The 25,151-nt window shown below is 46.4% G+C and overlaps 1 protein-coding gene across 2 annotated transcripts in view; it reads left to right on the top strand.

Moving 5' to 3' along the window:
• The first annotated feature begins 505 nt into the window (after positions 1-505).
• Positions 506-25,151, top strand: part of EDRF1 (erythroid differentiation regulatory factor 1) — a 411,894-nt gene continuing 387,248 nt past the window's right edge. For both annotated transcript variants that reach the window (XM_078643521.1, XM_078643520.1), the window contains exon 1: positions 506-713. In XM_078643521.1, coding sequence (XP_078499647.1) covers positions 633-713 — 81 coding nt within the window. In that variant the 5' untranslated portion in view covers positions 506-632. The remainder of the gene's footprint in view (positions 714-25,151) is intronic.

The raw sequence follows: 25,151 nt of genomic DNA, 5'->3' as shown, positions 1-25,151 counted from the left end.
CGGCGTCGTCCATAGCCATAGAAACACAACATAATACTGGGGACTGACGTCTTCCGAGTCGAATGTCGTCACGTGCCACTGAAATAAAAGACGAAGCGAAATTGCTCCTTGTGGAAAGCCTCTCTTACACGCCAAAAAGCACCCATGTAGAACTTGAATTGTTTTTCTATATACTAATAAAGCAGCAAGGAAGCGATCGAAATACACCATCTCCTTATGGCCATCTAACGTGTTGTTTTAAAAGAAATTAACAAAAAACGACCAGCTATTCAAAATGTCAAGACAATTATAGTTACATTTGAAGATGTATTTTAGTGTCCTGCACGATATGTCACAAAACGTACTCTTTTGCTCAACTCATTTTCTTTTTAAATAGTAGCCTTGCATTATTAGCAATTGAAGGCTTATGTTTTACTAGTTGCTAACACACTATTCCAAGATGGCCGCGGGCTCACTCCAAGCGTTGCTCCGCTGTCTCCTTTCGATGTCTATGACTTGCAGAGACAGTGCCGCTCAGCTGGAAGTTTCTAGTTAGTGCTCTGTGCATTTTGCTGTCAGTGCTGTAAGAGGCCCTACAGGCTCAGGTATCCTGATCTGTGTGGCACGTCACAACAAACTACACCTGACAGATTATGGGTGACGATCAGCACACCGGCGAGGCAGGAAATCAACCTTCCGGAGCCAGGGAGCAGGACAGCGAAGAATCCAAACAGGTATTTAAAACCGCGTGGGGTACACAGGTACGGTGTCCTGGGACAAAGTTAATGTATCACGAGTGCCCAAGAGGGACTATCCTTCCTTCGGATTGTGGTTGGTTAGGTACGAGCTGCGTACTTTGTTGCTGTCACAAAAGCAACGATACAGTTTGGCGAATATTTGTCCACATGGCAAACTGAAAGTACATTGGCTTGTTGGTAGTGCAGTGTCTCAAATGTAGCTGTCACCTCATTGAAATGGACTAATAAGCGTGTTATGGCTTTCTGATACTTGTATCCATGAAAATAGCAGTAGGGTAGCCAGACACTCTGGAGTACACGTTTAGTATAAGGGGTCCCCCTAGTCACGACCTTATGGGCAGGGCTGCCTTCCTTGGACGATTGACCACACATACATCGCCGTATTCAAAGCCATTCAACAAGGATCTGACGTTTTACAGAAAACGCTTTATGTTTGCATTGACTTGTTTCTCATCAATTTCAGATTTTAAAAAAATCTGTTATTATTCACAGTTATGACTCAAATGAGCCTCGTGCACATTGACTGCCATGATACACCGATATGTACAAGCAATTAAAGACTGACCCATAGGTTAGTCTCCAGTTTATTGTCTGCTCTCGCAATATTGCTAGGCACACACAGTTTCGTAGCCAATCCCATATTCATTTCAGAAAGAACACTTGAACCTCTTTCCAGAACATGCCGGCAGACAGTAGAGATTTAACCGATCTTGAAAATGCAATCATTTTTCTCATCAACCTGTCGGTTTCTAACGAGCACTCACAGATTGTTAAGAAACAAAAATGTTTCATTTTAGATAACTTATTTCCACCGAACAACAACGTCGTTTTCGAGAAAAAAACATGTTTTATCCGGAAAGTTTTGCTCATTTTTTTTTATTAATAAATACGTGTTTTAGTCTTGAATACACTGGTCCACCCGGATCGATCGGGCTTTATGCCCCATCGCAACACCGCGCTCAACCTTCGTCATCTTAACGGAGTGATGGGACGATGTCATATTATTCAAGAAGATGCGGTTGTGGTGTCGCTCGACGCCACAATGGCATTTGACACGCTTGAGTGGCCCTATATGATGGCAGTTCTTCGGAAATTAGGATTTGGCCCCAGTTTTATCGGATGGGTGCGTCTTCTTTACTCAGAACCCCTGGCCCAGGTCATTGTAAATGATAAAGCCTCTGAGGCTTTTGCACTAGGACGAGGGACACGACAAGTTATGTCCCCTCTCCCCTCTTCTGTTCGCCCTTTCACTTGAACCACTTGCGGTCTGGATGAGACAGGATGTTTCTCTGAAGGGGCTCCGGTGGGCCGACGGCTAGGAGGACAGGATCTCGCTCTACGTGGATGACATCCTCCTTTATCTCTCGAGCCCTCAACGGTCCCTCATGGAGGCCCTGGACATCTTCACCAATTTTGGGAAGAATTCAGGTTATAGTATTTATTGTATTGTATGTCCTCCATGGCGGCCCCCCGGTGATCCCTAGAGACTGCCCGATTAAGGTGGCTACGGACGGATTCAAATACCTGGGAATTTTCATCTCTAAGGATAAAGCCTCCATGTACGAGAGGAATCTTCTGCCGCCCCTACAGCGGTTTAAACGGGACTCTGCGACCTGGCTGAAGCTCCCGCTATACCTGCTAGGCCGAGCGGCTCTTTTTAAAATGATGGCGCTGCCAAGATTCCTCTATGCCTTACAAAACTACCCTATTGTATGTCCTCCATGGCGGCCCCCCGGTGATCCCTAGAGACTACCCGATTAAGGTGGCTACGGATTCAAATACCTGGGAATTTTCATCTCTAAGGATAAAGCCTCCATGTACGAGAGGAATCTTCTGCCGCCCCTACGGCGGTTTAAACGGGACTCTGCGACCTGGCTGAAGCTCCCGCTATACCTGCTAGACCGAGCGGCTCTTTTTAAAATGATGGCGCTGCCAAGATTCCTCTATGCCTTACAAAACTACCCTGACCTGGTCCCGCAGTCGTATTTTGAGGCCGTCGAGACCGCACAAAGAGAACTCCTTAGGTCCGGCACACCCAGAATATCCCTACAGAAGTTGGCATTGGGATGGTTTGATGGGGGCATAGCGCTCCCAGACATCCGGAAGTATTACTGGGCCGCCCACCTCTCAGCAATCAACCAAGGCACCTACTGTGACGGCAACGACCCGGGTTACAGAATGGACCGATGGCTCCTTCCAGGCGGGAACTTTGAAGTTGCGCTTTACTCAAAACCTGGTAGATACCCGCTCACAGGGCCCACACAACACTCGGTCCAATTATGGCACATTGCTCATCGCAAACTGGGATAGGCCAATACCCTAACAATGGCTACCCCGCTATGGGTCTCCGAAAAGCTAGGCAATCTGGGCCGCACCAAGGGGTTCCGCAACTGGGATCTCATTGGCATCTCCCATGATAAGGACCTATGGGGTCCAGACGAAGTCCTACCGTTCGCCTCACTCCAAAGCACATATGAACTTGCACAAACAGAATACTTCCGATACTTGAAGGTCAGGCACTCCCTTCATAAGAATATTCCCCCTGGGACCACACCCCCAAAAGCTTCCCCCCTGGAGGATAGATTGTTAGATGGACACCTCCCAGAACACGCAATCTCCCTCACATATAAAAAGCTTATAAATTATTTACCGGACCCTTTGCTAGCTCTCAGAGGGAAGTGGGAGGCGGACGGATTAGAAATAGACGACGAGGAATGGAATAGTGTGCTTGCTTCCCCAAGGAGGTGGCTATATCAACTAAGCTAAGACTTATCCAGCTTAAAATACTCCACCGGGTGTATGTTTCTTGCACCAGACTGATGCTGATGGGTCGCAGTGAGGAGGGTCTCTGCAGGAGGGGATGTGGGGAGGTAGGAACCTTCATTCACATAATATGGGAGTGCCCAATGTTACAGTCCTACTGGAAACGAGTGCTTCAATGTATGACAGAAGTCTGGGGGGTGGAGCTGCGTATGGAGGCTAAGAGGTGCCTCCTAAACATCTGGGAGCCCACAGACCTGTCAGTGAAGGGGAGGTTATGGGTAACGCTAGGACAGGCAGTGGCGAAGCGAAATATTGCCCGGCTGTGGGGGGCAACAGCGCCTCCGAAACAACTCCTGGAAAAAAGATATGGACTGGTGCATGCTCCAGGAAAAGACTATATACATGGCGCGAGGGTGCCCAAAGAAATGGGTGGCGGTGTGGTCAAATTGGAACAAATATAGAGGCCATATATGTGAACACCTCCAACCCTTACACACAGACGGGGAGTCTGAATTGTGAAATGCTTTATTATACGCTGCTGTAAACACTGTAAAATAGATCGTGCAATGTTGGCTCTGTGTTTTCTATGGTACACTGTAACAATTCTACTGCAAGACTGTGTTGACCACCACTTGTTTTGAGCTGTTAATAAAAAGAATTAAAACATAAATAAATACGTGTTTAATTCATCATCATCATCGTCATCATAATCTTTATTTCGGTACATTAGTACCATAAAAGATACATATAAAACACATACGGATACATTAAAACATGATTAACGTTAGTGCAAAATACCAAGTGGACTAAAGTGCAGTTCATTAACCACTTGGCTGCTAAGGCTTTTCCCGTCCTGCGCTGATATTTATTGAATCCCATTATACATGACGAGTTCCCCTTGTCATGAGCACAGCTCCAGTGTGCCTCATGACGAGCTCACCTTGTCATTAGCATCCAAGAGGTTAATAGTTATAGGGAGGCAATTGTGGGGGCGTTTATCATTACTTAAAAACCATTGTATAAATAGTTAAAAAGGCATTTATAACTAATAAAAACATATAACATTCGGAGTTGAGTCCATAGTTATTTTAAACAATTTAGCGCTAATAATAATTAAGATATTTTATATATATACACTATGTATTCATTAATAAAACGGTTAGCAATGTTTTGACAAAGTGCAGCTCTTAAATCCCAAACAGAACTTCTCTAAAATTTTAGGCCCACTTTTGCTCTTATAAAATTAGTGGGTAGCAGAAACCTACTAATACCAAAAATAATGACCTGGCTAGTGTCAGTCTTTAAAATCCTTCCTGCCTCTTTATATGATGTTACACCTATATTTAAACAGAGTGGTCTGATCCATCTTTTTCTAGGAGCCACATAGGTCAAGCAAAAGAACAGAATGTGCAAATCATCTTCCTTAACTTTGGCTGAGCATAAAGTGCATAAATCGTTACTATTGTTAGACCACCTTGCTACACTTGTATTTATCATCAAAATTCCGTATCTATATTTCATATATTGTGTTTTAGCAAGTGGTGGCTATACTTCATCTAAAAAACATTCATAACGTGCACTATCTTTAAACATGAGGAACTTGCCTGTTAATGATCCATTCATTCTTTCATTTAGCCTACTATGTTCCATGAATGCCCAGAACGATGATTTTAGCACTTTTTTTAAATTTCGAGTTAATATTGACGGATCATCCCAAAAGTGTGATAAACCAATCTTGTTTAACCCATTTCTAACATGTTTAAGCCATATAATGCTATTACTGTTATCCAGTTCAATTATTTCTTTTAGACGATCCTTATAATCTGACAGCCCGGGAGTCGACCAAAGTCTAACCCAGAGCATCAATGGTCTCAAAGTCGCATGATGGTCGGTGCGTTTCATATTCAGATCTAGGATAAGTGGTATTAGAGGCGTACGCACAGGTAGTCTCAGTAACGCTCTATAAAATTTATTTTCACCGACATCAAAAACTTTTTTACACATGGGCCCCCATAATTCAGCTCAATATAATGCTGCTGATTGGGCTTTGGACTTAAATACCTCTAATGCTGGCGTAACTGCTTTACTATGACTATTCCCGTGCCTTTTCATAATCGGTAACATGTTTTGCGTTAGTATTACTTTACTTTTTTCTATCTGCGTTTTCCACAGTAAATAGGAATCCAGGGAAATGCCCAAGTAACTAAAATTCTGAACATGTTCCAATTTTTGCCCATTTAAAATCAAATTTTCCTTGAAAGTTTTGTGTGGGTTTATAGCCATGTACTTCATTTTGTTTGTGTTGATCTCAAGGCCTTTTTTGCTGCAGTATGTTTGGAATATATTTAGTAGGCATTGTAGGCCCTTGGGTGTTTGCGATAGGAGTATAGTATCGTCAGCGAAGAGGAAGGCTGGTACCCTTTCTCCCCCCAATTTTGGAGCATCATTGTTACAGCCCTCCAAAAAAGATGGGATATCATTGACAAATAGTGAAAACAATGTGGGTGCCAACACACAACCTTGGCGAACCCCCCTCTTAATGGGGATTTGTCTTGTTAGTTCGCCTCCTGGGCCCCACCTAACCTTTGCGTAATTGTTTTCATGCAGCTGCATAATCTGCTCTAAGAGGTTGGCTGGTAGCCCTTGGCGGCTGAGTGTCTCCCATAACAAGTTTCGGGGGATTAAATCAAACGCAGCCTGGAGGTCTACAAAGGCAACATCTAAATGGCCCTTTCTTATGTTTACATACTTCCAACACAAGCAGCAAAACCTGAGGACCTGATCTATGGTACTTATTTTGGCTCTAAACCCTGCTTGGAACTTTGAAAGCACTGCTTTTTCCTCAATCCAAATGTTTATACAGTGTAAAATTTGCCTTGCATAAATCTTTTGTAAAATATCGATTAAACTGATTGGACGATAGTTCGCAGGATCGCTCCTGTCGCCCTTTTAAAAAATTGTAATGATTTCTGCCCCCCTCCATGTCTCCGGGAAATCTGCACCTGCAGCTACAGCATTACATAAACAGTTAATATAGGGGCCCCAGACACTGATTTCGTGTTTATATAAATCTCCCGGAATCTTGTCTAATCCAGGGGCCTTCCCGTTTTTAACTAAATTAATAGCCAGTACAGTTTCCTGTACATCAAAATCTAATTTATCTTCACTTGGGCTCAGCAGTAACTCATCCTTTAAAGGAGTCACATCATTCTCGGGAGCTTCGTACAACTTGGTAAAATGCTCAATCCAAGTAGTCTCATCAAGGAAAACTTCCCTTGATCCTTTTTAGGTCTCGACTATTCTATCCCGCAGGGATAAATAGACAAGAGTATAGTAGTTGAAGCAAACTCTTTGACCAAGCGGATTCCAAGCGGATTCCTCCCAATGCATGTGATCTATTGAAGCGTGACGCTTCGCCAGCGTGCGCTTGGCCTCACTCACACCCCATATGCTGGTTCCCTCCCACTCGCTTGCTCCCCCGGCCCCCCATCCGCCTCGCACACCAGTAGAGCTCCCCGCCATCTGCTGCTTTTTATTAAACTCTCCCCCTGAACCTCTTTCCACAATCACGTAAATCAAGCACATCTCACAGGTTTCCCGATTCTGTGTACAAGCAGCTCATAAACTTTCGTTTTTTTTCCGTCTGAAATTATAGTCCTGTTAACCCGGTTTTAAAATGAAGAGTTTTCGAGTCTCTGAAGGCGAAAGGACACGGATTATCCTAAACTCAGGCCCAACCCCATCAGTTAACACTTTAGAAGTATTGAAATTGTTATCTACTAACAGTAGAGTGACATGCATGTAAACGTAATCTCAAGGTATCCTATGTCAGCAAACCAAACGGACTGCTCAACATATATGTATTTGGCAAACTGTGCAATGTGGGTTAAAACATCTGCTTTCAGTGCCACAGCACCACTCAACGCCACAGCACCACTCAACGCCACAGCACCACTCAACGCCACAGCACCACTCAACGCCACAGCATCACTCAACGCCACAGCATCACTCAACGCCACAGCATCACTCAACGCCACAGCATCACTCAACGCCACAGCATCACTCAACGCCACAGCATCACTCAACGCCACAGCATCACTCAACGCCACAGCATCACTCAGTACCACTGAATGCCACAGCACCACTCGACGCCACAGCACCACTCGACGCCACAGCATCACTCGACGCCACTGAATGCCACAGCACCCCTCGACGCCACAGCACCCCTCGACGCCACAGCACCCCTCGACGCCACAGCATCACTCGACGCCACTGAATGCCACAGCACCCCTCGACGCCACAGCACCCCTCGACGCCACAGCACCCCTCGACGCCACAGCATCACTCAGCACCCCTCAATGCCACAGCACCCCTCAATGCCACAGCACCACTCAAACGCCACAGCACCACTCAAACGCCACAGCACCACTCAAACGCCACAGCACCACTCAAACGCCACAGCACCACTCAAACGCCACAGCACCACTCAGCACCACTGAATGCCACAGCACCCCTCAACGCCACAGCACCCCTCAACGCCACAGCACCCCTCAACGCCACAGCACCCCTCAACGCCACAGCACCCCTCAACGCCACAGCACCCCTCAACGCCACAGCACCCCTCAACGCCACAGCACCCCTCAACGCCACAGCATAACTCAACGCCACAGCATCACTCAGCACCACTGAAGGCCACATCATCACTCAGCACCACTGAAGGCCACATCATCACTCAGCACCACTGAAGGCCACAGCATCACTCAGCACCACTGAAGGCCACAGCATCACTCAGCACCACTGAAGGCCACAGCATCACTCTGTGCAACCATTCAACAACAACTGGTTCTAATATGTTCTCTCAATGTTTTAAGCTTTATTACAAATGTCACAAAAAGATTTTAATATTTCACTTCTGTTCTTGGATTTTAATCACAATAAAATACACTGAACATAATCTTCCCAAAAGTTATTTACAAAAGTTTAAGCTATTGCCATTATAATTTACAATAACTTTTATTTAAGTATTAATTATTTAAAAAAATAAAAGCCAATGTTATTTGTAATATTAATACATCTAAGTCATGTAAATAGAACACGTATTGCATTACAAATGCTATAGATGTCACGTTTGCGAAAGTTAAAACTATTGGCATTGTAAATGACGAAGCAATTAATTTCACTATTTTCAAAACCAACCCATAAATAAAAAAATGTCATTTACAATACCAATAGCTCAAACTTTCCTAATGCGAGACCTATTGCATTGCAAATGTTTGTTCTTTTTTATTTCATTTGGCCGCTAGTCTCCAAAAAGACATTTGGTCATTATTCTTGGCAGCGGTTAGCATGTTGGACCAGATCTCTTCGTCCCATGAAGCTTTCGCCTTCCCTTGTATTCTCCTGTATTTTAGCCTGGCCTCTTTCACTATCAACATGTTGCTGCTTTTTATTGCGTGAACTAAATCGGCCTTAGCAGTACGGCATTCCTTATTATACCAGGATTTCCCTGACAACTGGGGATTTACATCTCTGCCAGTCTTTTTTGATATTTTAGTTACCAACGGGATAAGTACTTTATAAAACCCCTTGTGTAGATCTAAGAATGTGTTTCTTTCAGCTTGTACGGTTCCATATGTATCAAAAGTTTTGGCAAATGTACTATAAACACTTGCCAATAAATCATCATGCTCCAACATGTACGCCCATTTAACTGAGCAACGATTATTGCTAACTGTGATGTCATCTGGGCTAGCAAGAGTTATACTTTTATTCTTGGTTGGGCTAAGTAACAATTTGCTATGGAAAAAGAAACTCAAGCGGACGTTAATCTCTAGATCTACTGCATACGGCCAAATATCAAAGGATAGAATTATATAATCGATTCTGCTCTGGGGCTTGCTTCTAAAAAATGTTGGGGCCTTTGGGACGGCAGATGGTAAGCGTCCATTACATGCTCTCCAACCGTGCCCAACCGTTAGTCTCGTGATTTGGAGCGCTAGGACAGTACACGGAACCATCTTGCTGTCATACATTATAGGAATCTTATTAGCACGATCTTCCTCGTCTAGGATATTTCCAAGCCCTGTAATAGGTTCATAGTTACAGTTCAAATCACCACCTATTAATATGCTAATGTTGGTATCCAGTAAGTTTAAGATGGAATCCATTTGTTCTATTATTGCTGATTCCCTGTGAGCTGGGCAAGGTCTATTATAAATGTTATATAGATGTAGCACCCTTCTATCTTTGGTTAATATTTTGATTTCGAGTATATCTGGTGAATCAATGCATAAATGTGTGGTGCTAATATTAAGGGTCACTTTTACCCATATTACAAGGCCACCAGAGGGCCGTCCTCTCACAGATGGGACTGCACTTATGTGAAAGGTTTTGTACCCTACCCTATGTGGGATCTTTATTGCTCAAGTCTCCTGTAGTATACAAATATCACCTGTTTTGATATAGTTTCGATATAGTCATTCCACTCTGGGTCACTAACATTCCTTGCTAGACCCACAATATTCCATGATATCATTTTTAATTCTGCGAAGTGCTTAGAACCTGAGACTCTCATGGGCCCGTCTCTTGGCATGTTTTCTATGTTATTATCCCCCTTGCCTGTGTGCTCTCGCAAGTTTCACTTGATATTGGGATAAATACTACAATTTCACACTCACCTCGCCCATCCCCTACTGTCATATCTTCACAATAATTGCTAGTTAGTACCTTGTTTTCCCCTAATTCATTCTCTACAAGTACTTCCTGGGTTTCTTTTGCCATAACATTCATCGGTTTCAGTCAATCAACTGCCTCTAAGGATGTTAACTCTTGCAAGCTGTTAAAAATCTCGGGAAATGAAAGATTACCAAGGTTATGGTTTGATGCTATTTCGACAGGTTTGTAAAAATAACCTAGTGATAGGGCACAGATACTAGTGCTCTGATTTGACTTCTCCTCATGCGCTTTCAGCAACTGGTGAACAATATGAGGGTACTTAAAATTTATGACAATACAATCCCCTACTCTAGGCACCATCAGGATTTCATTTGTCTTGTGGATGTTGAACTTTTTATACTTGGAAAGCCAATCTACAACTTTGTTCCTAAGGTTGTGACAGGATTCCTTCTGATCTCTTCTCAGGACTGGCACTCCCGCTAGTACTAGGACATAGGGGCATGTAGCAGGGGGTAGATTCAGGACAACACAATTGGGAGTCAAGTCAGTCCCCTTTGGACTGTACATTGCTGCCCTCGAGCTGTCTTTTTCCAAGCAGTTGATTCTATTGTCAGATCGAGTGGAAGTCTTACTCTGAAGCTACTAACCCCCAGTCCCTCTGATCTTCTCCCTGTCCCAGCACTATTAACCAGTTCCAATCTGAGTTGTTTTGGAGTTTGTTCGTCATCAGTGGCTTTCTTAGTATCCTTTTGTATTGTCCTCAAATCTGCTAGTAATCTGGCCCCTTCTTCGATTATTCTATTTCCATCCCCAATCGTAGTACCTAGTTGTGCTATGGTGAAATTTAACTGATCGATTTTACTATCTAGAACCTTCATTTTAATGTCCACACATTAATTTATTTTGTTCTGTATCGAGTCTAGGGCATTTTTAAAAATATCCACCACAGTTCCTTCTTCTCCTCCAACTGCCTCATTCTCTTTGCCTTGATTTGAATAATTACCAACATCAGTTTGCACCCCAATTGTTCTACACAAAACCTCCTCATATTCCTGCACATTAGTACCCCCTTTATTTGTTCTCTCTGTTGCCCCAGATTTCCCTTTCTTTTCCCTCGGCAAATTCTTAGTTCGTTCTTTTGACGTTCCCGCTGTTTTTTGGGCTCGTAATCTTGACGATATCCCGGTAGTCACCGGTTCATTTAAGTTTGATGACCCCTCTGTAGTTTGTGTTGGTTCTATTACAGGGACTTGAGTACAACTACCCTCACTCAAATGCGATACAGTTACTGGCAAAATATATACCAGGTTGCATGTAAGTTGTGAGTTTAGAAGGGTCAAGTGATCGCCTTCTCTGTGCTAGTTCAATTTCATGACATAGTACTGATTCGGCTCTTATTATAAAATCATCAAGTGTACCAGCGGCACCCTTTCGTTTACTCATGGTTAGTAGTTTCGCCTATTCTACTTGATTGTACTCGATTAGTGTCCCCAGTATCCCAAGATATCAAAAACAAATTTCGGTGATTATAACGTGACAAAAGTACCTCGTTCTTTTACCCTCTAATACCAGATCCAACAGAAATGTCACCGAAACTCTTTCCAATAGCAGCAGCCCACTTGGACCAGTTCAAATGTCCAATGACACGTGACCAAAATCTGGTCTACTCAGCTGGTATGGAAGCAAAGATCCTGATTCAGGATACAACAAGATTCTTGGCCAATCCTAACTGGGTCAGAGTCAGAGAGGGTCAACAAGAGGGATCAGCCTAAGAATGTGATCACGATAGCGAGGCTTTAAACCAATTTACAGCAAAGAGTCTCACAGCCGATACCTTGTTTTATGAGGAGCCAAGGGGGGTGGCCCAGCCCGGCCTCAGACGGGCTCAGTTGGGCCCAGACGGGCCCACCCTTGGTCCGGGCTTCGTCCTGGCTGCGTCCTGCGCGCGTCCCACGTTGTGGTGGGAGAGGCTGCGCTATGAGCGCGTTGGCTCCACCTCCCGCTCACTCGCGGCAGGTGTGTAGGGTCCCTGGTGCACTCTGGGGGTTGCAGTCCACCCCAGAGTGTGAAGCTCGATCTGCAGGCTTAGGCGTCGCAGCAAAAGGCAGCCCCTGGGACCCTCGTCCCACCAGGGGCGAACTAGAGGATTCAAAATGCGGCTGCAGCAGTGAGGCAGAACACAGCGTGGGACCAAAAACAAGTATTGGCCTGTCCTTTTAGTTAGGTGCTGACAATTGGGCATGTAAGATTCTGCCTTACATGTCCACGTAAGACTGTTAAGTGTGCCCCGTATATGCCATCAATTCTTTATGTGATGCCAGGAATGATGTCTCTGGAAGCAATGAAGTCGAGTCACCAAAATGCCAGGGGTAGCAGAAGTGACATCGCACATCCTTTGACCGTACTGACATCTCGGGAAGTGACAGAACATGACCTTTTACCTTGATTCCCAGGAAGGTATGCCACTCGACCTTGATGACCTATCAATAATTGTTCACCTAGTCCTAGTGTATAACTAAAAGAGAAAACGTATTAATAAATCACGAGAGGTACACAAAAAAGATGTATTAAAAACAGTAGTGTTCGAGGGGCGTGGCTTCGCAAGCGGTGATGGCGGTTGCAGCTTCTTAGAGCTCCCGCCGGCCTGGTCACCATCCGGCTGATTATCCTGACCCCCGAGCTCACACACCACAGCCCAAGTGAGGCAATCGTTGCTGAGGGTTCCGGGGATCCCCCGGTGCAGTCCACGGAGCTCCCGCACTGTCAGGCGCGACTGGGCAGCGGTAAAGAGCGTGCGGCCTAGCGCGCAGCGGAGGAGCCGGGGCCTCGATTTTGGCGCCCCCTGACCGGGGGTGTTTGCGTGGCGTGGCCGGCCCGCCACTTGCCTAACATCTCGTCTGCCCTGCATGACAGGGGGGGCCGACACTACCCTCCGGGAGTCCCCACCCTGCCGGTGACTATTGGCGAACTGTGAGTGCCCCCGCCTGGGTCCCGGTTGTTTGCGGGAGTGGTGACTAGTGTTGGAAGCTACTCCGTGGAGTGAGAAACGCGACGACTGCCGACGCCTGGGGTGTAGTTCCCGAGACCTACCTTAGCTTGCCAGAGGAACAGTGCTGGATAGGGGACACGGGCATCCGCATCCCGCGGCAAGGTGAGACCTACTGTGGGGGCCCCTTTCAGATTCTACAGGTGGAATAGAGGACCCTGTGCTGCCACCGCTGCGCTTGCTATTGGTGGCCCTCGGGTGGCTGGCGACCATGACCAGAGGAGGAGGTGGCGGCCTCACCAAGCAGCCGACCATCGATAAATTTACGGGACCCGGGGGGGGCCCCGGACCATCGGGAGGGGGACAAGGAGGGGGGCCGGACAATGCTGCGCTTATGGCTGCCATCACCCAATCCAGGGATATGCTAGATGCCAAAATAGGCGCGGTGGGCGCAGATGTCACCTTGCTGCGCCGGACTTGCGAAATGCAGTGCAGAGGTTGGTCTTGGGCCCTCCGTTTTGGGCTTGGGGCTGCCCATGTCGCGACAGATACTTCATAGCTTAGTGAGGTATGGGGGGGGGGGTGTGTGGGGTGCGAATTGTCGAAAAGGAGAGGGTTGAGGAGGGGGGGATTGGGGAGTTTGGGAGGAAGCGGGTGTTGCCTTTCTTGTTGTGTTTGGGCTCTGGGGAAGATGGGGGGGAATGCACTTGTTCTTTACAAGGGTACTGCCGTCAGTGCGCAATGAGTGGTATTGGCGCAGAGGACCTCCTGGGTGGGTCCCATTTGATTATGGCTAATGCAATACATCGACTCCCTGAGGAGTCCTTGCGAGTCATTACATGGAATGTCAGGGCGATGCTGGCCAAAGTCAAACGTGGGGCAGTCTTGCGCTGGGGGAAGAGGGAGGTCGCTGATGTGCTCTTGCTCCAAGAAACTCATATGATGGGATCAAAGGTGCTTAGTCTGCAGAGGTTTGGTTATCACCAGGTGTTCCATGCCGGATTCTCCAGGGGGTCCAGAGGTGTTGCTATTTTAATTCATCGCAGGGTGGCCTACGTCCATGAAAAGCAGTGGGTGGACCCACAAGGCCGCTATCTCTTTGTCAAGGGAATGGTGGGCACAGAGCCTGTGGTCTTTGGAAGTGTTTATGCCCCCCCCCCCCTTTGCAGTGGGCCCTAGCTGAGAGGCTGTTTACCGTGTGGGAAGACATCCCGGAATCCTTAGCGGTGATTGGGGGGGATTGGAATGAGGTGATGGATGTCTGTATGGACCGTCGGAGACGCTTGGACCCCCCCCACTAGACTGCATGCTGTGAGTGAAGGGTTGGGCTGGGTGGATACGTGGCGACACATGCACCCAACAGAGCGCGGGTACACGTTTGTATCTGCTGTACATGGTTCCTTCTCACGATTAGATTATGTGTTTGTGCCCAAAGTATGTTTATGCAGAGTGAGAGCGGCAGAGATCTTACCGAGGGGTCTGTCCGATCACTCCCCGGTGTCGGTCATGGTGGAACTCCTTAGAAAACGTCAACCCTTCCGGTGGAGGATGTCCTCGTGGCATCTCCAGCAGCCCGGCTATGTCCGACATCTCCGGGAGGCAATAGGCCACTATTGGCGAGAAAACCTAATAGGCGACGTCGATGCGGAAGTGGTGTGGGAGGCCTTGAAGCCCACTATACGAGGGGTGGACATCGCGTGGTGTACTGCTGCTCGCCGTGGGCGTCGGGAGACCATCACGGCGGCGGCCGCACTGGTAGAAACATTGGAGCAGCAGAGTCGGGGAGGAGGTGATGAAGTAGTGATACGGCTGCTTCTCCAGGCGCAGCAATCGTATGCGTCGGTTTTAATAGATGAGGCCAAGCAGGCGTGGCTGGCCACGCGGAGTAGAATATATCAATGGGGGGATAAATCGTGCACACTGCTCCATAGACTTTGTCAACGCAGTCTTCAACCCATTACGCTGCCGGGTCTTACTGCCGACGACGGGGTGGTCATTACGGACCCGAACGATTTGGCGGCGAGCTTTGCTAGCTACTTCACGACACAATATGCCCCGTGTGACCGCTTATCTGCTGATGAAGTGGCTAAATTCATAGATGATTTGCCGCCTAAAGCGGTCTTGGATGAGACCAGGAAGGCTTTTGATGCTCCCCTCACGGCGGAGGAACTGGGAGACGCCCTGGGACAGCTCAATGTTGGTAAGGCCCCCGGGCCGAGCGGCTACCCATGTGAGTTTTACAAAAAATTTCATACACAACTGGGAGCCCACTATCGTCGTGCACTTGAGACGGCGCGTACGCGGGGCAGGCTGCCTCCAGACTGGCGCCACGCCGAGGTAGTGGTCTTTCAGAAACCAGGTAGACCCCCTGATAGACATGACTCCTATCGCCCCATCTCTTTACTTAATGTGGAGGCCAAAATACTGGCAAAGGCCCTGGCGAATCGGTTGCTCCCCTACATCACGGACCTGGTCCACCCGGACCAGGCTGGCTTCATGCCTTGCAGGGCGACGCGCCATAATATCCGGCGCGCTCAGGCTGCGGTAGACGCCATGGGGGCCACGGGGGGAACAGGCGGCGTTGCTGCTCGCCGACATAAACAAAGCCTTTGACTCGGTGAGCTGGACGTACCTTTTTGCACTCCTAGCCCGCCTCAATCTAGGCCCAATATTCCTGTCATATGTCCAACTACTCTATACCGACATCACGGCTGCGGTACGAGTCGCGGGGGCGGTGTCCGGGACATTTCGCATTGGACGGGGGACCCGACAGGGGTGCCCTTTGTCCCCCTACTTGTTCGCCCTCGTCATGGAGCCTCTGGCCGCTTGGGTGCGCATAGATGCACAAATGCGTGGCTTTGTGTGGACTGGGAACCTTTCTGATAGAATCGCGTTGTACGCGGACGATGTCCTATTTTTTCTTACTGACTTACGACGCTCGGGGCCGCGGGTGTTGGAGATAATGCGGGTCTTTGGAGAGGTCTCGGGCCTTTACCTGAACCTACGCAAATCCACCCTATGGGTCCTTGGGGGCGGTACGGTGACGGACCCCTGGACATCGGGACTGCAGGTAGCTACCGGCGGTTTGAAATATCTAGGGGTGTTCTTGTCAGAATCAGTAACCCTTACCTGGGAACGTAATATGATACCTGTTTGGGAGCGGGTTCAGGCGGATGTGAAAATGTGGTCTCGGATGCCCTTTAATATCTTTGGTAGGTCCGCGATCTTCAAAATGGTGGCGCTTCCTATATCAGCTGCAGAATTATCCCCACCCCATCACACCTCAGTGGTTTCGGCAAGTCAACTCTGTCTTGGGACGCTTTCTCTGGGCTGGAGGGGCTGCCAGGGTGGCGCTGCGTACGTGCTTCTTAGCTACATATTGTGGAGGACTTGCCACCTCGGACCTTCTGTCCTATTATCAAGCCTCCCATCTGCTCGTCTTAAATGACTGGTGGCACTGTGATAGCAGTGATCCGGCTTATGCCCTAGAGCGCACATTAATGGGCGATAATACGCTTCACACAATCCTCTACTCAGCCCGGCTGCGGCGGACATTGCCTAGTGTTACGAAAACAGTCTTTGCCATGTGGCGGCAGGCGCTACGCCGCGTGGGCTGGTGGGGCAGACTAACTGCAGAAACACCGCTGTGGCGTAATGGACGCCTCCCCGAACTGGCCTCGCTGTCGGGATTCGACGGCTGGGACGCAATCGGGATCTCGTCGCTGGGACATGTGATGTCCGGGACTACACTCAAATCGTTCCAGGAGCTCAGTGCGGAATTCCACATGCCCAAGACCCAGTTTTTTCCGCTACCTACAATTTAGACATGCACTGACGCCCAGCATTACCAATCTAGACTCACTTCCTGAATTTAGCCCAATTGAGGCAAAGGTCTTCATGGGCGACCTCGGGGATAAAAAGGTCTCCCGTATATACCAGATGCTGGTCACCCACTGCTCCTCTACCCTTCTTCCCCTGCGGACGGCCTGGAAGGCGGACATTGGCTCCATGGACGAGGATGACTGGAGGGAGGCCCTGGAGTCCCCGCGGGGAACTGCCATTGCAATAAGGCTCAGGTTAATTAAATACAAAATTCTCCATAGGGCCTACTATACCCGTGAGCGGCTGTGGAAGGCGGGACTGATTGGATCACCGGACTGTCTGCGCTGTGGGGCGGCAGTGGGTACACTGCTCCATACGGTATGGTCGTGTCCTAGAATAGCTGGTTTCTGGAGGGGCGTATGGAGCTGCCTGTCTGAAGTACTGGGCTGGGACCTTCCACACACTCATCGCCTAGGACTACTTCACATTCTTGAAGGGGTTGGTGGGAACATATATAAACGCCACTTGTTGCTATTGGGACTAGTGTTGGCCAAAAGGGATCTAGCCCGCGCCTGGAAGGACGAGAGGCCCCCCCCCCCTGTGTGCCTGGAGAGCTGGGTTAGACTTTTGTATGGGTCTAGAACGACCAATGTTCGAAGCACGAGGATGCCCCCGCAAGCACTTTAAGATATGGAAGAGATGGGCTGACTATAGGGAATTGCCACTAGATCCCCCAGCGGACCCTGAGGAAGACCCCTAGACACACACCTTCAAATGGGCCTGTGAAATGCATCATCTCTGCCACGCCACGACCAAGCACTGATGCTCCTTTTACACACGTGCACAGGGTTTGGGAGGGATAACGGGGAGGTAGCAGGGAGTTGGGTGGTGGGAGTTTCGGGGGGTAGGGGTGGGGGGGGACGTTCCTTTTGTTCGTATTTGACTATAACTCTTGATTGGACTCTGGCCCTGTGATGTCAATTGTATCAAAATGTCTGGTGGTTTCTCCTGACTGTGGGGTGCCACGTTTATTGCTCTGCCTCACTTCAATCAATAAAACCTGTTGTGAAAAAAAAAAAACAGTAGTGTTCATGCCCGCCAGTGTTAATCCATATGGACCATATATTGAATATGAACCTTGTTACTGGCTTGGTTTACTCATCATTATTTGTACTCTTTAATTATGATCAGTTTCACAGAGTGAAGCATGGAGGCTTGGCTTTAAGTGGACTGGATAAGTCCAGGTCTCGGATCTGGTAGTAATTAAAAACAGATTTTGAAACGTGTCCCCATCGGGCCCTGTATTCTAGATAATCCATGATTCTGTTGATAAATAATTTGAATGCTTTACTTAATCACGCATCCCCTCAGAGTGTTAGCTGTTTCCAGGATGTTGTGTTTATGTATTTTTTTTCGGATAATGTATCACTTTTGCATTGTGCATTCTCTGAACTGAGTCGCCTGCCAGTGTTTATTAGGGACCATGGTTGAGAGCCCTGGAGTTAAGGCAGAAGGCAGTGCGACTTTCTCGCAGTACCTGTCAGTGGGTCAAATAGGTGTTCAGAATACATGATCATCCATTCCTTGGCCTCTCTGCAGAGGGCACATATTACAGATTCAAATGTGTGTGAATGAGATCTACAGTTGCCGAAATATTGGCAAGGCAAAAGTAAAAGAAAATGCAATTCTTTCAGGCGAGTGGGTGCGTTGTGCATTTAAGGGTGGTGAAGTGAATTAGAGGCAAGGAAACGCATTCAGGAGAGAATGTAAAGTGGGTGCTGAAGAGGAAAGAGTTGAGGTGTAAGATATGCAGATGGAAGAGATGTAAAAAAGAAAAAGGGTGGACATGTCTAACATAGAACATAACAGAAGTGATTGAGACACTCTGAATACCACTACCGCTTCCAAGGCCTCAGAAAGGTTTAATTCACACTCTCACTATTTCGGAATGGAAACATTTTCAATATTAATTGTTTACAACATAATTATTGTTACTTATCTTAAACATGTAACCATTGGCAAAGCCAATAGTCCTGGTTGGTTTTAGGTGCATGTCAGTGATTGTATTCTATATCTGGATACAATACCAGAAAGCATAGAAAGGAACCAAAATCCCAATCGGGTGACACACTATGGGAATCACAGAAATTTAGTTTGTGTTTAAACTGTGCCCTAAAGCGCATAGGCCATGCATCATTTAGAGGGCCTCTCCACTTCTTTCCACTTAAAGCCTTGGATAGAGGTGACAGTTTAGTTCATACACATCATTAGGTGTGGCCTAGAGATAGCTTAAAGTGTTTGACTGCACGTGTAATGAAAAAAACAAAACGAAAAAAACCACAGATATATACATGCATAGGGGAGCTTTGGGTCAGCTCTTTTCGTTTATTGGTCTCTTCAGCAGTCATTCACGTTTTGCTTCCCCCACTGCAGCATACAGCATAGAGCAGTGGGTTAAACTTTTTCAACCATTGGCAGCTTGTGCTGTGATTCGTGGCCGGTTGCATTATCACATATTGACATCGGCCTAAGAAGAAGTGCTCTTTTGTGCTAGGGGTGGTGGGTTAGTATTTTACTTTTCCAGTGCTTATTTCCCCCCTTGTTTTTTATCCTTTTGTATGTTTTACTGACCCTTGTGTGTTTAAACTATGCCATCAGGTTACAGTAATTCAGAACCAATAGTACATTGTATTTTGCCAATAGGAATCATTAACTAAAAAAGGTTTCTGTATCTGTTCTAAGTACACGTTTGCTAGGAATGACCCGAATTGTTCTATTTACATTGTAAGTAATTGTTATTTTTTTTAAACATTAAGATTGGTTTTTTAAGTATATGCCCCTCCACCCCCATTTAGAAGGCTTGTTTTTCTTTTTCTTTTTGTGTTGTATCCTTTCAATATTAAAAAAGAAACATCTCGCCAGATTTCCAAGGCCAGATCTTTTGGCTTTAACAGTACTTGTTTTTCATGTATTCACAATGATGAAGCATGACAAAGTTTAACATTTTTCATTAGCTTCATTTTATGATGTATTCGAAAGAATGCTTTACTGTATTTATTCTACTAATCAGAAAGTGCCATGTCCCAATGGGAGCTGTAGGAAGTAAACCGTGCTAATCCGGGCATTTTTAACCATATTTTCTTTACACTGCCTCTTGTTTTCTTCTGAGGAGTCCCAAGGGGAAAGCCAGTGGTTTGCATCTGTGACCCCTGGCAACACCCTAAGTTATGTCCATGCCTGACAAGGGCTCTGTAATGCCAGCAATGTTTACAATATCCTAATTATAGCTAGCATTATGCCAGAGGTGGCACCATCATGACCTAGGCCACCCCCACTATAGCCGGTAGTAGTCCAGTTATTCTACAGGTGCCCACGAAATACCAAAACTGGCCATCCTAATGCCAGAGCTAGCAGGATTTCAGGAATGGTTAACATTATGGGCAACAAAAAAATATATAAAAATGCAAAATACAAAAATGTGAACTCTACCTATGTGATAGGGCTATGCTATGCATCAATTGATATGTATACCCACTCTAAATGTGCTTAAATAACCATGCTCCTTGAGTCAAAAAAAGTTATAGAAACATTATTTTTATTTTTTTTGTTTTCTGTATACAATTTTTTATATATATTTAGTAGAAGAATGATTTATCACATTTAAGCCATCATAATAAAAACAATTTCTTCGAGAAGCAATTCCAAAGAAAGACAGGTCCCATTTATTCATTAATCACTCACAGCATACATACAGTATCATAATCAGACAAAATACACCTACGTAGAAAGTAAAGCATAATAGAGATGTTAGAAATGTGCTAAAAACATTCAAGTTCCCAAATATGGAGATAGAATTGGATAAAGCAGTTTTTAACTGGAACTTTTATTGAAGCCCCAACACGCGTTTCGGTGAGACACTCATTCACTGGGTATCACCTTCTTCAGGGCACAAATGATGGGAAAGACGAAGGATAGCCAATGTGGACCTTTCATGGTCGAGACATGATGGTAGATGAAGTACACTGTTTAGAATATATAGTGGGACCGGAATGGAGCTCAAATAGATAAAAGTTGCCTATCTTCAGGATAGTGTGAATGCTCGATATCTAAACATCAGGATCCTTTTGTTGTCCTAAGTAATGGTGTACAGATCGTCGCAGGGGCTAGACGGTAGACAGTTGATAATTTCCCAAAAACCCGCCCGTAGGGTAGCTTCTTAATGTAAGAACTAGGGCTACAACGGCCTGACCAAAACAAATAGCCTAGGTACGTCGCGCTCTTGGTTTGGTCCAAAACTCTTTGGGGAAACACATGCTTTGTTAGATTTCTTTTGTTGCTGGGAAACTACAATAATGGAAACGGCAAGACCAGGATGTGGTCACTAAGTCAGTCTGGTAGCGGCATAGCAGCGCGGCGTCCTGCTCCAAAATCTCGAGTGGTTCGGTCATTATGGGCAACATCATACTAAAGATGCTCGCAGTCATTGGTGGTCTGCCCTTTACAACCTGACCTGGAATTCTGTCTGTAGCCGAAGGTTACTACTGCTGTCGAATGCCTGACCCTATTAGATAGACGTAACGACTTTGCCATCTGTACCACACCAGTATCATTTGTGCATGAGCCTATAAGAGCAATTTATTTACCTTTAGCTTTTTACAGCTTGGTGTTGTGAGCATTGTGTTACTTAATTTTTCTTATCTTTCACTATGTACATTCTTGTAAGGTGCAGGATGCAATATTAAATCAATGGAAGTGGATTATAAAAGTGAGAAGTATTTTTATTTATTTGAGGGTTTCCATAGCGTGGATTATGTTTGTCTGAGCCCCTTAAATTACAATGTATACACAAAATAGTAAATGTATGACGAGAGAGCACTTTGCAGTTACATTTTATTCATACATAACAGTAGAATAATCTAGCATTTGCGTTAGTCGGTGAGCATTTTCTTTAAAGTGGTTGTTCGTCATATCCTATCCAAGAAGAGTGAGCATAAGTTTATCCTAATGAGCGGCTCAGGGTATTTTCATGAGAATAAACAGTGGCAGGTGATTCTGCTTTGAAGTACAACAGATTATTCGGCAATTTAAAGTTAAAGTATTCCATTTTGCAGTCTTTTTCCTCTAGCATTCGCCATGAATTTTTTAATAATCTTGCAAAGCTCTATCTTTATTATGTGGATTGTATTTATTGTATGGTAAAGCAGGCACATTTAAGTGGTTCCTTTAAACTGCGTTGACCCACGGCTCATTTGAGAATTTATGAAATACCTCATTGCTTGTATTTACATGTACCATATCATATGTCTTATTATGCTTGTTACATAAGTGATGTAATGAGATGAAGTTGTGTAACGATTGGTGGAAAAAAAAGGCACATGCATTTTGACCGATGCTAGAGCTTATCAAATTACATTTCTTGAATACGTATTGTTTTGGAGGACATTTTTAGGGAAATTGTGGTGAAAAATACATCATTTTGTAGTAATTTTTTTAAAAGCTTTCTTGGAGCGAGTAAACGACCAAACACCTCATTGGAGGGTTGGGCCTTCCTCCCATAGCAAGGAAGTACTGGAATAGTTCATGAGTACTTCTTTAGAGTTAATGGTGTTTCATCCACTTTCTGTGCCAATTTTGTGTAAAATGCACCATTTCTCCGGGGTCATACACTTCTCTTATGACAGAAACTGATCTTATGTTCTTTACTTCCTCAGTGCAGTATAGGATGAGTATTTGCACCCAATGTTATGTTATGTTAAGGTATTTGTAAAGCGCATGGCTGCCCCAGCAACAGGGTTTCCCAGCGCTAATCTCAGAGAGGAGACACAAATTATTTGAGAGTTCACCAGTTGCCCCCGAGATTTCCCCCTGGGCCCATATTTTGAGCGCTTATGTTTTGTAAGACACTGTTGACGCAACATATGCTGATGATTCAGTACTTACATTCCAAATGTCTGCAGATATTAGGATAAATACTGTACCTAGTAATTTTAAAAAGATCAGAGTTTATTTCTCTAAGCAGAATTTAGTAACTGCCACAATAAGCTGAACAAACCAAACTGTATAATATTTAAATGTCTTGTGATGACATTTGTGCTAGCTGTTACCATGCTTGTGGCGTTAGATAATTGTGGTTCGGAGCAATAACAATATGCTTATACAATGTTAAAGACTAGAGTTGAGACTACTTTTTCTGGGGCTTCCTGTTATTTTGGAAAAGTGGTTGGAAAAGGTTAACATGTTACAATGCAGACTCTTCATTAGTGTATGTTGTCCTATTGGAAAACTATGGACTGGCAGCAGCAATTGTTATGGATTATTATTAATTATGGAGGTTTATAAGAGACTAAGGGATGACATTATGTTCTTATTAAAATCGATCAGTAAGCAAACTCCTTGGCAGAATTGCAATGTCAATAAATGTTTCGTCTCAAACTTCGAGTACTAATACTGCTTACAACTCTGATGGTAGATTTAGCAACACAGTTCAATCAATCATTTGTAAAGCGCACTACATACCAGCAAGGGTCTCAAGGCGCTGAGGGAGGGGCGTGGGGGGGCGCTACTGATCGAACAGCCAGGTCTTGGGTCTGTCGTAGGCTCAGTGGGAGGGTGTTCCATGTCTTGGCCGCGAGGTGGGAGAAAGATCTCCCACCGGTGGATGTTCTTCGGATGAGCGGGACGGTGGCGAGTGAGAGGTCGGCGAAGCGTAGCTGGCGGTTGGGGATGTACAAGGAGAGCTGTCTGTTGAGGTAGGCTGGGCCGGTCTTGTGGAGTGCCTCGTGTGCGTGGATGAGGAGCTTGAAGGATATCTTCTTGTTGACGGGGAGCCAGTGCAGGTTTCTCAGGTGGGGGGGTAATGTGGCCGTGACATGGTATGTCGAGGATCAGTCGTGCCGAAGCGTTTTGGATGCGTTGTAGTCGTTTCAGCTTGGTCGGGGCTCCTGCGTAGAGGGCGTTTCCGTAGTCGAGTCTGCTGCTGACGGGGGCCTGGATGACTGTCTTTCTTGTATCTGTCTGGATCCATCTGTAGATCTTGCGGAGCATGCGGAGGGTGTTGAAGCAGGAGGAAGAGATGGCGTTGACTTGCTTGATCATTGAGAGCGTTGAGTCAAGGATGATTCCCAGGTTGCGTGCGTGGTCGTTGAGTTTCGGGGCTGCCCCCCAGTGCATACGGCCACCAGGAGTCGTCCCAGGCTGAAGGGTTAGAGCCGAGGATGAGGACATCCGTTTTGTCCGAGTTCAGCTTCAGACGGCTGGTCTTCATCCAGTCGGCGATGGCCTTCATTCCCTCGTGGAGGTTGGCTTTGGCGGTGTTGGGGTCCTTGGTGAGAGAGAGGATCAGCTGAGTGTCGTCGGCGTAGGAGATTATGTTGAGGTCGTGCTGTTGGGCTACTTGTGCGAGCGGGGCGATGTAAATGTTGAACAGCGTCGGGCTGAGGGAGGATCCCTGGGGTACGCCGCAGATGATCTCGGAGGCTTTGGAACGGAATGGGGGGAGGCGGACGCTCTGGGTTCTGCTGGAGAGGAAGGAGGTGGTCCAGGATTCTGTATTCTTCAAGGTATAGGGTTAGCTGTCTGACGGTTTTCTCGATGACCTTGGCCGGGAAGGGGAGCAGAGAGATGGGCTGGAAGTTCTTGAGGTCTCTTGGGTCTGCCTTAGGTTTTTTTAGTAGGGCGTTGATCTCGGCGTGTTTCCAGATCTCTGGGAAGGTTGCAGTCTCGAGGGAGAGATTGATGACGTTGCACAGGTGGGGTGCGATGGAGCTGCTTGCTCTGTTGAAGATGTGGTGCGGGAATGGGTCTGACGGAGAGCCGGAGTGGATTGTGCGCATCTTCTTGATGGTGTCATCGATGCTCACGCTGGCCCAGGCTAGCAGGGGGTCGTGGTTGATGGTGTGCGGAGGGTCTGTTGTGTTGCTGTCTGTTGGGGCTGTCTGGGTGTTGAAGCTGTCGTTGATGTCTGCTATCTTGCGGTGGAATAAGGTGGTGAGGGAGTCACACAAGGCTTGTGACGGCGGGATGTCGTTGGTGTTGGAGCTGGGGTTGGAGAGTTCCTTCACGATGTTGAAGAGATCCTTGCAATTGTGTGCTATGTTGTCAAGGCGGTCTTTGAAGGAGGTCCTCTTGACCGCCCTGATGAGGTGGTGGTGGTTGCGGATGGCATCCTT

The sequence above is a fragment of the Lissotriton helveticus genome, chromosome 5_1, assembly GCF_964261635.1.
Source record: "Lissotriton helveticus chromosome 5_1, aLisHel1.1, whole genome shotgun sequence".
NCBI classification, from domain to species: domain Eukaryota; kingdom Metazoa; phylum Chordata; class Amphibia; order Caudata; family Salamandridae; genus Lissotriton; species Lissotriton helveticus.
The sequence above is the reverse complement of the archived record's forward strand: the minus strand, read 5'-3'. Positions and strand labels throughout refer to the sequence as shown.